The 13,544-nt window shown below is 38.8% G+C and overlaps 1 protein-coding gene across 2 annotated transcripts; it reads left to right on the plus strand.

The window, feature by feature from the left end:
- Window positions 1-931: 931 nt before the first annotated feature.
- LRIT3 (leucine rich repeat, Ig-like and transmembrane domains 3) lies at window positions 932-13,289 on the plus strand. 2 transcript variants are annotated; one of them, XM_005148690.3, is made up of 5 exons: window positions 932-1,047; window positions 2,346-2,824; window positions 10,813-11,118; window positions 12,073-12,446; window positions 12,540-13,289. In XM_005148690.3, the coding sequence occupies exons 1-5, from the start codon at window positions 932-934 to the stop codon at window positions 13,173-13,175; spliced, it is 1,911 nt and encodes a 636-aa protein (XP_005148747.2). In that variant the 3' UTR covers window positions 13,176-13,289. The 2 variants fall into 2 exon arrangements, with proteins under 2 accessions (XP_005148747.2, XP_030904441.2); XM_031048581.2 differs by having other exon boundaries at window positions 12,073-13,289.
- Window positions 13,290-13,544: the final 255 nt, after the last annotated feature.

Here is a 13,544-nt window from a genome sequence, read left to right on the forward strand (position 1 = left end):
ATATAGTAATATATTACTAATGTAATTAGTAATATATAGTAATAATAATTTATTTAGTAATATATAGTAATATAGAAAATATTTAGTAATAGTTTCTAGTGCTTGTGACTGCACAGCAAATCCTGAAAATGAGACAAACTCTACCCTCAATCTTGACATATGGGAGGCATATAAAACTGAATAAATATTTATAGTAATTTCTCATAATTTCTATGTCAATCTCATGGTCATATAGGTCTGTTGTGTAGTTTTCAAAAAATACCTTTGGGGAGGTGATTTATTCAGGATGGAAAAGATGACTGTGTATACATCTATTCATGAATGCTAGTATATGCACTCGTGATGATACTCAGAATTTTAGAATAAATATCTTCTGTTATTACGTATGCATGAACATGAAGTTTGCTTTTGCAGTGTGTAACTTATTCACATGGGTGGGTTGTTTTGTTTTTGTCAAAAGAAACCTGTTTTTACAGGATTTTTTATGAACTCTGGAATCTATCTCTGGCTTCCTATTAATTTGTAATTTTCAGTATTAAAGAAAATGCCATGCAATAACCTCATGCTGTACTAGATTTCCTTCAGGAACCTTGGAACATTTTATGGACAGTAACTAATGCGTTGCCTCTTAGAAGGAGCAAAGAAGCATTTTATTGCATGCTAACTTTGCAAACTATATATTAAGATAGCCTTGAAACATGCTGGGTATGACTGGAAACAGTATGTTGTTCTGACAGAACAAAGAATGAACTGGCTTAACTGATCCATTTCAGGATACATTTGAAGGTTAAGCAACTACAGATCTCAGTTAATCTGATGTAATCTGCTGTTACTAAATGGATGTCTGCATTCACATTCGTAGCACACTGCACATGAGTGCCTAGGAATGAAGTTTTAATTTTTTCCATATCAGTTCTGCTGGGGGGAAGTCATGTATCTATTTGTTTATTTCTACCTCCTAATGATCTTCCTTGAAGAACTGCATGGTTTTTGTCCTTCACAATGCACTTGCGTTTACCATGGCAGAAGCGATGGCACTGGAGCAAGGTACACATTTTATTCTTTGTCATACAAGGCACTTTATAAGGAAAAGGGATGAAGAAACTGGAAATAACATTCTCATACATTGCAAATTGATTCTAACATAGTTGAAATAAAGGCATCTTTTATGCTGGTGTTGTACAGCATTCCTGAATAGGAACAGATGGTGATTATGGCTTTGTACTTTGCAAATAGCTACTTTAAATCTTCAGGTTTTGCAGAAGGCAATTTCTTTCTGCTCCATGATTTTCCTACTATTGTAATGTCCTTTCTGTTTTCAGAAACCAGTTGTCTACGGTAAGGTATTTCTGGTTTAAATAAATGCAGTAGTTTCTTCTTTTTTTAATCTACAGGAAAATCATATGATTTTTTTGTACTGTAGAGGTTAATTTGAAATTTGATGGTCTGGGTATTGTCATATCAGTTTTGGGAGACAATGTTTCTCATTGCTATTTGTCACAATATACCCAGGATAAAGCTGCATGAGGAGAAAGTAAAATAAAGGAAAAATATAGAAAAAAGGGTGACAATGTTTAGTCTTATTGAGGGGAGGGAAATCTTAAAGCTGATGAAGGCAAACAATGTATCCCACAGAAATGGAAGCAAATTGATTCTTGAAAATGCTGAAAGATCCCATTTCAATAAAACCAGTGGGAGCAGAAAGTTCTTAGCACCTCTAAAAAGCAGGCAATTTCTATGCAGACAACAGAAAGAAGGCTAGAAAGCTCTCCTTTAGAGAAATACATTAACATTTTCATTTTTCAGGCTGTTCTGAAAGGTAAATACAGACAAATGCTTTAAATCTTCATTGTGCAGAAAAAAATAGAAATTAGTAATCCAAATTTTTGAATTTTAGTAACACAAATGGCATGTAGTTCCCACTTGAGATATGTGCATGTATTCCCTATACAATGGCTTCTGTTTTTCAGTTGTCAATAGAATAGATGACAGAGGATGGTGCTTATATGCTTTATAATAAAACAAGTTAAACATCATGTGAAAGTCATAGAGTCATAGAAGAGTTAGGGTTGGAAAGGACCTTAAGAACATCTAGTTCCAACCCCCCTGCCATGGGCAGTATTTTGTTTGTGTTTTTTTTTTTTTTTACATTTAGAAACTCCCTATTTTCCTTTTGGTTTTTAAATGCAGAGGACTGCTCTTGAACTGACATTCTTTATTCTTCTAGTAGTGTTGCAGAAAGTAATAGTATCTGCATTTGGTCTAAAATGCAAATTTCTGATAAAGAAATGTCAATATCTCTTTTTCTCCCTTTTGTTTTTTTTTTCCTTTTTTCCTGATGCTAGGTCTGTACTCTGTAATGATCCTGACATGTATGAGATCCCCGTAAATGTTCCTGTGGATACCGTGAAACTTCGTATAGAGAAAACTGTCATACGAAGGATTCCAACTGAAGCTTTTTACTACCTAGTAGATCTCAAATACCTGTGGGTAACTTACAACTGTGTGGCAAACATTGATATCAGCAGTTTCTATAACTTGAAACAACTGCATGAGCTACGGCTGGATGGTAATCTGCTCTCAACGTTCCCTTGGGAATCACTGGCAGAGATGCCCAACCTACGGACTCTTGATTTACACAATAATAAAGTAACCAGCATTCCTGCAGATGCTGGCCGGTACCTGAAAAACCTCACCTACCTGGACATATCCAGCAACAAGCTAACCACCTTGCCATCAGACTTGATGGATATTTGGCCTCCCTTCTCAGAATCTGTCCTGTCTAAGAGCAGAGACAGTCTAGTGACCCAGAGAGTCATTTTGGGTATGTTAAACAGCTTGTCTCATTCCTTATTAAAATGTACCTAAATGTTAAGTTGAAAGTGAGAGCAGGTAGGGGACCAGCCTGGGATTCAGGAGAGTGGGCTTTATCCACAGTGGGTTTGCTCAGTGATTCTTTTTTTATTTATTTCTTGTAGGTGGAAAACTATAAAATGAAGATAGTGATCTCGATGCATGTTGCTATCTCAAGGTTATAAAATTAAAGTAAAATCTGTGAGATTCTGGTCTACCAGAATACAGGCCATATGGAGCAGTCAGTGTCTGTAGAAATGTAGAACTTCCAGAAATTGTGTTTTGGTTGACATTTCTCTCATCACTGTATGTGGTAACAACTGCAAGCGTGTCCATTTGCAACTATTTTTTCCAATGGCTCACAAACCAAACAAGTAGCTAGAGTTGATGCTTATATGAAGCATGTCCTGAGACACAGTGCTGCAGACAGTGTTGGTGGCTCAAAAGGGGGTGGCTCTGCTGTCCCCGTGATTCCTGTTGACCTTGCATTGCTTTAAATTAAATCCTCAATTTTCCCCCAATTTTCGTGTTAATATGAGAGAGAGAATAGGAATCTGATCCCTACAACTTCACAGCACTTTTTATTAGTACTGAAGGTACTTTTATAGTATTTAAGGTATGTATTTAAGAATAGTTTGGTCAGACTGATTTTTTTCATACTTTTATTCCATCTCTCCAGTATACCATCACATCAGTTCTGTTTGTGACTTTGTGCTGTATCTTATTCTAAGAAACCCCATTCTCTCGTGCAGTCTCAGAACATGGCTGGAAAAGTTCTGTCAATAGTGGATGTTTTGATGTTTTGGTAGTGTAGCAGGTGAAGGGAGGAAAGCCAGCTGTGTCTCTCTACTGGAGCAGTTTTACACCCACTGGTAAAGATCTGCCCAACATTGTACTGCCCAGTATTTCCAGTTTCTTGATCTAATCCCCGCTGTTCAGTGTCCAGTTGTTCAGCTGTTTTGTTTCACAGCAGAAACTGCAACTTAAAACTCTTATTCAGGGGAGATTGTAGATAAGTAGCTTCACAGATGCAAGTAGGTTGAATGAGTTTCACACATGGATGGTAGCTATAGGTTTGCAGCATTAATAGGATCTTCATCTATTCAGGATTAAAAGAAAAAGCTGTAAAAGTGTATCCAACTCAGTACTCTTTTCCCTGCCCCCATACTGAAGGCAGTGAAGTAGCAGCTGACTGTGCTAGATCTAATTCTCCTGATGATCTCATGTGGGAGTACCTTGCCATACAAGGCCCTCACTACTTGAAAAACAAAACTACCAACCAAGAAATCCAAAATACCAAAAAGCTCCAAACCCACACACTCTTCTCTTTCCCTTCCCCCTTGACAACCATCTGCAGGCTTTGCTGGTGCAGGTAGTTTGCCAGCCTCCTCTAGTCCTGGCAAACCTTCTTGTGCCAACATTGAGTCCTCTAGAGGCTTGAAATGTGATGTTTGGATCATTTTCATTTATGAGCTACAACTGGGTTTGAACACAGATCTCCAGAGGGGAACACACATGGGGTTCAAACAGTGCCTTGCTTTTCTCCTTTTTTAATGGTACATGCTGAGGTAGGCTCTGTGAAGTTATTAAAGATTTGGATCTGAGGATGTAAAATGCCAGTTAGTACTTTCATTGTGTTGGGTAAATATACCTTAGGTAAGCTGTGAGTTATTAGCTGAATTTTCTTTCATTGACATCATATAGCCTTCTGATGAGTATATTCCAGTGAAGACAGACAGTGCTTGCTATATAAGAAACTCTATGGTGAATAAGAAAACATCCCCTTTCTCTGGAGATTAAAAAGTGCAGTGCTTTTTGTGTCATGGGTTATTTTGACAAGTTGGCTTAGTCTCCACTGAGTGTTAGTTTTATTATATTACTGGAGCTTGCAAAGTGGTAGTTATACCACTCCCACTCACTGCCAGGAGCTCATCCTTAGTTTGCTGTTGAAGGACCATTGCAAAGAAGCTGTTTTTCACGAATGAATGGCTGATAGAAACTATCAGGCTAGAAAGATGACTTAGCAGTTGAGATGTCTCTGTAATGCTCCAACCATAGGAGATGTCAGCTTAGAACAGGAGAAAGATGTGCTCTTCTAACACCTCTTCTGTCTCTACCAGGATTCCTGAAGCCCAAGGGAGGAGAAATGTAACCAATAGATATTCTCCTCCTCTGAGGCAAGAGATAAGGATCACAAAGGTATGTGATCAGGTAGGATTTCAAAAAGGCTGTCCTGTAGCCTGCTGGGATGCAGATCCAGATAAACTGAGCTGTTCTGGTTAGATCAGTGTTGTTCTTAAAGCCCATGGCCTGACCTTTCCAGAGCTTCTCTGGTAACCTCCTCCAGTGCTTATCTATGAGGACAGTGAGAAAGTTTCTCTTAATATCTAACCTCAATCTCCCTTACTGCAAACTAAGCTGATTACCTCTTGTCCTACATAAGATGAACATACAGAAAAACTAATGACCATCTCTTATAGAAGTAACCTTTCATACGTTTTCCTGCCCTGTTTGCTGCCTTAACTAATAACACCATTTCTTTTTTTGTTTTGTGTGTTTTTGATGTTGGTTTTGTTTGTTGGGTTCCCCCCTTCTCCTCTTTTTACCATAGCTACTGGTTGCCTTTGGACTCCTTTGGGTTTTTAGAAGAAAGGTTTCTTTAAAATGTGATAGCCACAGTTGCAGACTTTGATGCTCGAGAGTGTCCTATGTGCTCCAGCTCTTCTCTGTAGGAGCACTCAGCCTAGCCTATGTACCTGCCTGGAATGGTATACAGCCAGAGCTCTGCTAGAAGCTGGAACCCACAGTAAATAAATGCTGGTTTTGTCTAGTCAGGAAGACAGCAGCCCAATTCAACGTAGTGTAAGCAGTTACTACTTGAGCTGGCTTCTCTCCCAGTTCTGTCAAAGCAAGCGCCCAAACTCACGTGTTTGTGCATACATATTTTCTGACACCAGGAAGCAATTTTGTCTTCAGTATCTTGACTGAGCATCAAGAAGGTTGCATGTGAGAGAAAGCTCAGGTTTCCCATGTTTACTTCAAGGGTTCTTGGGGGAGCCATAGACTACTTTCTGCCAGGGGACTGACATGTTAGCATCTCTTTATTCCAAATCATAATTGTACTTAGGGGTTTGGCTTTTTTTATTACCTCTCACTATATGATTTTCCTCCATGTGGACACTATCCTAAATGAAAGAGGGTCAGGGAATTATTCCTGGTCCTATGGCCAAATGGCTCAGTCTTGCTGTCCTCCACACAGTTTAGGGCCAGCTCTCTTTTAAGCTGACTGGCTGTTCCACACTTCATAAGATTTAGCCCTGTGTTTTCTGTGGGCCCTAAGGGATGCTTAAGTGCCCCTAAAATGTAACTGGAGGTGGGGATGGGTTTTCTTCAGTACAAGCTGCCAGAAGTAATTGAGAATTGTATTGCAACCCATAGAACTGTGTTTTTTGTAGTACCAAATAGCAAGGCAATGTTGTATGTCTGATACTCATGCAAGATAGTTAGGAGGGGCAAAGACTGATGCACTTACATCATGGGGAAGAATGGGATAGAGAGACCTGTCTTTATTGTGGTCTCATCCATAAGCCTTTCAGGGAGCAATCCCTGAAGTGTGAATTGCCCCAGGAGCCACAAATGACTTTGTCTTGGAGACTGCCCTTTTGAACAGTTCAAAACAAAGCTGTGGAGCGAGCTGACAATTAAGAAGTGGAAATGATTGAAGGACCAGTGTGTGAGCTCATCTAGCCCTCTCTTAGTTACCTCTGGAGCTATAGCCTAATACTTTGATCCAAATCACAGCTAAGTTTGAGCATTGGCTGCTGTACAGAGTGAAATTTCTGGCACGAATTATGGCAGTGGCATTTTCCATATGGAAAATTGCATCTAGTGGGTCTCTGAGAGGAACAGAGGAATCCAGTATTTGATAGTGGCAGTTAGATGAGATCTTGCCTCTGTTATATGTAGAGGTGCCAAAAATTTGAATGCTGCAGGTCCATCAGGCTCCCAGCTGTTATACTGGGACATTGGGTAGATGCTTCTTTTCCTGAAACTATTCCCTAGCAATTACTGTGTATAGGAAACACTGGGCACAGTGCGGGAAGTGGGCTTTAACTGTTTTGGAACCTTGGATCAAAGATCTTGTAGCTTCAGTTGGAAGAGAGCCTTGTGTAAGTTGTCTTAAGCTGTGGTGAATATTTCCGTCAGCCCAGAACGTGAATATTTAATGTACTGCCATTTTACAAGAACGGAAAAGCAGTATCTTATACAAGTTAAGGCCTGAGAATGGTTACTGATTTACAAAGGAAATTTCACTCACAGCTATTTTGAATACTAAAGTCCATATTGACATAGCATGGAGAAACCCTCCTTATTGGGAAGACTGCAAAAATGTGCATGCACAGACTTGTGTGTACGTATATTTGGCATTGTACATGCAAACATATAATTGTGTGAGAGCAAGTTTAAAATATGCTAAATCTAGAATATAGAAAGGCTTTTAGAGCAGTTTATGATCCCTATTGAACTTTAAAATACACTGCATTGGTTACATTGCAATGCATAAGTATTTATCAGAGTTTATTGTCCTTGGTTAGTACTTAGGTCAACAAGCTGCTTTAATATTTCTGGAAAAGAATCCAGGGTTTCTAAAGAATTGCCGTTCCATCAGATGCACATGCCATCTGAGACTTAGCATTATTTTTATTTTCTCTTCTTAGGAAATTATTTTCCAGCAGGAATTCCATCTTATTCATTTTTTAAAGCCCCCCATTTTTTCCAGTTTCCTTTTTTTTCCTCCTCCTATTTTTCTTTCCAATTTTTTTAATCATTTCCTTTATTCTTCAATGTGTTTGTTGTCACTTTTATCATCTTTTAAACACAAGCTCTTATAGCTCAGAATGCCCTTCGTAGTCTGGAAACTAGGTTTACATTTCCATTTATGTTCTCTTCAATAGCTAACTGAGGAATAATCAAATTCAATGTGTTTTTTCCTTGCTCCCAACTCGTTAGTGTTTTCATCTTTCCATTTTGGAAATTCACATAACTTGATGACATACAGTGGCTGTGCAAGTTTACTACAGATAATGTGGATACTGTCAGATATTGGCAAGACACAGATAAATACAAGGCAAGGAATGAACTTCTATAGCTGTATATGTTATATTTATTTTTATGAGTCCTGCTTATTTAGCTGGTTCCACTGGGAAGCATAATGGATGGGGGAGACAATGTGTCTAACTGAAGTAACTCTTTCTTTGCACTAAAGCACGGAAGTACAGTCTTCTGTGACTACAACCCTCCTCTGAAGCTGAAACCAGGCCTTTGGAATGATCTGAGATGGTCAAACCTGTGTCTTGGACTGAGCTAAACACTCATCCAGTCTAAGGACTATGCATCTTTGCTTCATCATTTTTTCAATTTTGTCATTTTTTGACACTTATTATGAGCAACTTTGGGTCCTCTTTAGGACACTGGGAGAATATGAAAGCCATGTATTTATATATGTTAGGAAAAATTTCTTCACTTAAAGGGTTGTCAGGCACCGGAGCAAGCTGCCCAGAGAAGTGGTTGAGTTGCTCTTCCTGGGGGTATTTAAAAGACATGTAGTTGTGGCACTTAGGGATGTGGTTTAGTGATGAACTTGGCATTGTCAGGTTCATGGTTGGATTCAATCTTAAAAGTCTTTTCCATCCTAAATGATTCTATTTGAAAGGCCTTTGACTGCTGATAGTGGTATTGGAAACAATAATAAAACCCATCTTTTCTTGCAGTAAATCTTGTAGGATGAGGAATCATTGCAGAAGAAATATTTTCAGTAACATTTAATGTAAGGGAGAATCTGCTGCCTGGTATGTGGGATGAGAGCCCCTGCTGATGCTCCAAATCTATCCTGATTAATGCTGTGGACCTAGAGCCACTGTCCTGACTCCTGCTTGTAGCATAGCTGCTCCATGCTTCTGTCCTCTGGGTAGCACAGAGGCTATGCTAGGAGTTCACTTGCATTTTAGCAGCATTTTGCTATGGAGTAACTCTGGTTGTTGAGGGCTGATTTCAAGGGGATCCTGTATTCCCTCTTACACCTTAGGGGAATTTAATTTTCAAACACTCAGTCTCCTTACTACAGTGAGAAAAATTGACACCTTATAAGTGAGAATGCAAAAAAACCCAAACCGAGGAATATTGTCTCTAACTACAAACTACAGCTTCCCTAGTTTAAAAGATGAGCACAAACAGTTATATACATGTGTTTAATTGGCAGAATTTTTATTTTATATGAACCACAAGCAACTGATGTCCAGACATATGGAAAACATTTGGATGGTATCTCTTATGCTTGTGAATATAGGTGTGAAGTTCACAGAGGGGAAAAAAAATATATTTTGGAGGGTTCTTTTTGCTTCTTGGGGTTTTTTTTTCCTTTCTTCTTCTTTTTTTTCTTCTTTTAAGACAAGCAGTTGCTGATACAGTTTCCTTGATTTCTCCTTCTCTGTTCCAGCAAGCAGTAAGTAGCAAATAGATGTAAAATCCCTTCTGTCTGAGAGGGGTGAAATTGGATTGTGATGTCAAAGTTACGGAATCTCTTCAGGTCAGGTCTTGTTTTAAAGAGCAGGGATTAATTGGGGTTTACCACAGTTTTAACCAATCACCATCATTATGCTTAAAATAACCTAATCTTGATCAGGTGATAAGAGGAAGCAGTAGTTAATTATTCATGTATTCTTTCCTCTACAGGTTTCATCCAGGAAAAAAAGCAGATTTTTTTCATTAGTTATTTTTATAATTCCTAAAAATACACAATAAAAAGGAACAATATCAGCAGGTGTTTCTGTTCTGTTTTTAACATTGGTTTAATTGATACGACCAGTCTGTTGCATCTGTCAGTAATTTCAATAGCAAGGAGCTCTTGGGCACCATCCCTTATTTCAGACTGTAAGTTTTGTTTATTGTTAATACTTGGCAAAAAAAAAGAAAAAGGTATACCCAAATGTATAAGTCAAATGAGAAAATATTTGAACTTGTGAGTGATATGCTATGTTGTGTTCTACCTGGTGAAGCTGCTGTTGCTCTATGAACATCAACATAGTGGAGTAGTCAATACCAGCTGAGGATTTAAACTTATATGCCTCAGAAATGGCTACTCTCTTTAACCATAGTAAGTTCACCAGGAGAGAGAAGCCTCCCAATCAAAGACTTTTGAATCAAGAAGCAAATGTTATAGCCTCTAATAGAAGAGATGGTGTTCTTGCATGCCATTATAAAAGCATTGTAGTCATCAGCTTTTTCAAGGTCCTTCCCATTTTCTACTCTTCTGCTATTCTTTTTGAACACATTTCAGAGGTTGTCCTAAATTGAAGTTGGATTTCTAAGAATATTGGTGCAGTTCAAAGGCAGATAAGAATTTGATTGTCCTAAAGCTTTTTCTCCTTAGCCTTTATTTTTTTTTCAAGGGACAGAGATGTCAGTGTAAAGCTATAACCCCTTAAAGCATCATCTTCTCCGTAAGCATTGGAAAAAGGGTCTGAGAAAATCAAATTGTAAGAGCCCAAAAGACTCAGAGCAGAGTGACGAGATGCAATAGCCCTGACAAGCTGTCATTCCAGAAGGCACAGGCAGGTGGAAATATATCAGGCTTAAGACACCTTTTCAATGTTTTTTTTTTCCTAGATAAATACCAAAGCAAAACAAAGGTAGTGACTGTATCTATTATACTCCTGTAAACTTCTGTGAAGAAAAAGTTTAGCTTAATAAACATTCATATTATTCTTCCTTACCTCTGCAAAATCTCTCCGACCCATCAGCCAAATGAAGAAAAACAAACTGAAACTCAGAATAGGTCCATGGCTCTCCTTGCTTGTACTTGGTGGTAGGCATGCACAATATTGTAGTCACAATATCCCTATATTGCCTGACAGCATTATTTTTTGTTTCTTTCTTTTCCCTCTTCCCTCCCTGCTTCAGGTTTGCAGGACAACCCATGGTTTTGTGATTGTCGCATTTCAAAGCTAATTGAATTTTCCAAAATTGTGGACAACTCACTCGTACTTCTTGATCCATTGGTTTCATGTAGTGGACCTGAGAGCCTGGCAGGAATCTTGTTCCAGAGAGCTGAGCTAGAGCAGTGTCTTAAACCATCTGTAATGACATCGGCGACAAAGATCACTTCTCCACTGGGAAGCAACGTTCTGCTACGCTGTGATGCGACTGGGTACCCAACACCGCAGCTTACTTGGACTAGGTCAGACAATATACCAGTGAACTATACAGGTATAATTCCTCTTTTATAGGACATGGGAAAGCCTGAAATTGAGGGTTGCTTGTGCTTTGAGATCATTATAATGAGTAACAATGGATCAGATGTTGCACCAAGCTGGCAATTGTAGCCAGCAACTGCTGTTAGGAAATTCTTTGTTGAGGTTTGGTCTGAACAGGTCCAACAGACCGTTCTGATTCTGGATGTGGTCTGTAATAAGAGCAATGTGCATGAAGGGGGGAAATAGATGAAGCAGGGGAAGGGTAAAGGAAAAGTTGGGACAGTTGTGTGTGCTCCAGAACCTCAGTGTCTTTCTTGTAGTGAGGAGCCCAAAACTGAACACATTAGCCTCACCAGTGCTCAATAAAGAGGGACAATATTTTCCATGTTATTTGCAAATATTTTCTGTTTATTTGCAACATCCATTTTGAATACTTGATATAATTCAGGCTATTGTGATAGATATTTATGCAGTAACTTAAATATAAAAAAAAGTCTATTACTATTGTTATTCCAAGTAGTTCACAGTTATCTTAAATCACCAGTCTGAAGAAAGTAATAGTCCAAATTACTGAAATATCTTAAGACAAAGATAATTTCCAAAAATGTTTTAAATGGCTAGTGTGTTCAGTGTCATTTCAAGTCACTGAGACTTGCATTTCCCAGTCACATAGAAGCTTTAAGATATTTGATTTCTCTTCATGTGGTTTTGTTTTACTCAGTGAAACTGCAAGTTCTGTTCTAAGTCCTCCACATATTCAATTCCATTTTGACTGAAGCTGAGCACTTTTCTGCAATAATATAGTATGGCAGGGACTTCCATAGTTTGTGTGTGTGGCTTGTTTTTTTTTTAAGTTTAATACATGTGATTCTTCCTGGCATAGATAAGGGAAGAAGTAGTCTAATAGTGTTTCCTTTCTCTTTACCTACCCTTTTTATAATGTTTCACTCTTTGCATTTTCCTGTAGTCATTCAAGAAACACCTGGAGAGGGTGTCAGATGGTCCATAATGAGCTTGACAGGGATTTCATACAAGGATGCAGGAGAATACAGATGTAAAGCCAAGAACTTAGCAGGAATGGCAGAAGCTGCTGTCACTGTCACAGTCATTGGTGTAGTTACTACAACTGTGTCACCACAGAAGTATGGAAGGAAACAAGAAACACAGAGACAGAATACCACTCAGGATGAACTGAAGCAGGAACCTGAGAGGACAACCACACCTCTTCCCATCACACCAACCACCACAGCACTGGTTAGCACTGAAATATCAACGAGCATCAGGTTTACTGACAAGAAGCAATCCAGGCCCATGTCTGATGGAAAGAAAAACTCAAAGGCAGTGACAAATGGAATCAAAAAACAGACTGGAGACACAAGCAAGAAAAGTGAGGAGACAAAGCAGACTGGGGAGATAAGAAAGAAAGGTGAGGAGACTTCATGGAATGCAGCAAGTACGGCTGAGCAAAATATCATTGTAAAGAACCTAAGAGTGATCAGTGAAACTGATGAAAGAGTGACCTTAACTTGGAAAACTGTCAATGCCACAAGCAGCTCTGCAGTGACTGTGCTATACTCAAAGTATGGTGAGAAAGATATGTTGCCTCTGAGCACTGATTCTAGCAAAAACAAAGTCACAATTGATGGTTTGCAGCCTAGTACTCAGTATATGGCATGTGTCTCACCCAAGGGAGTGCCACCTACAAAAGAGCAGTGCATTATTTTCTCCACTGATAGGTTAAATGATGAAGACAGCTCTCAGTTTTCAATTCTGATATTGGCCAGCAGTGCAGCATGTGCGGTTGTTTTGCCTGTGATATTTTTCTTACTCTACAAACTTTTAAAACTTCGTATGAAACCAAAAACTGCGAAGGAAGCTGACCTTGCAAGGGAGTCCTATGTGAAATTTGAAACACTCTCTCTGAAACCTCGAACAGTGTGTGCAGGAGAGCAGCTCTGGGCACGAAGGTACACAGATGAGTCGGAAAGGCTTCTCCTCTGTTCTAGGTCAAGCATGGATTCTCAAATGACCTTCAAAAGTGAAGGCTCTAGGTCCGAGTATCTGTGTTGAACATGGGTGAGGGTGGAGATGGTATGTAAAATTAATCCAAAATGATGATACTGCATCTGGAAGCAGGTTGGTGCTAGGTGGTGGTCAGAATCTATAATGTGATGTAATACAGTCTCCTGGATGGGTAGGGTGGTGGGTAGGAAGAAGAATAGAAGAAAAATGTTGCCTGATTATTTTCTTTTTTACATTTGTGACTTTGGATGTGAATGAATGATGTTCTTCAAAAGAAAAATACAGCATGAAATAGTTGCCTGGTTGAAGATCATCTACTTTTTGTTTTCATTAAAACACCATTCTGTTTCCTCTTGTCTTGTTTTACTGTATGATGTGCTAGTTGCCTGTTTCAGACATTAATCACAACCTTCATAA

This window comes from Melopsittacus undulatus, chromosome 7, assembly GCF_012275295.1.
Source record: "Melopsittacus undulatus isolate bMelUnd1 chromosome 7, bMelUnd1.mat.Z, whole genome shotgun sequence".
NCBI lineage: Eukaryota > Metazoa > Chordata > Aves > Psittaciformes > Psittaculidae > Melopsittacus > Melopsittacus undulatus.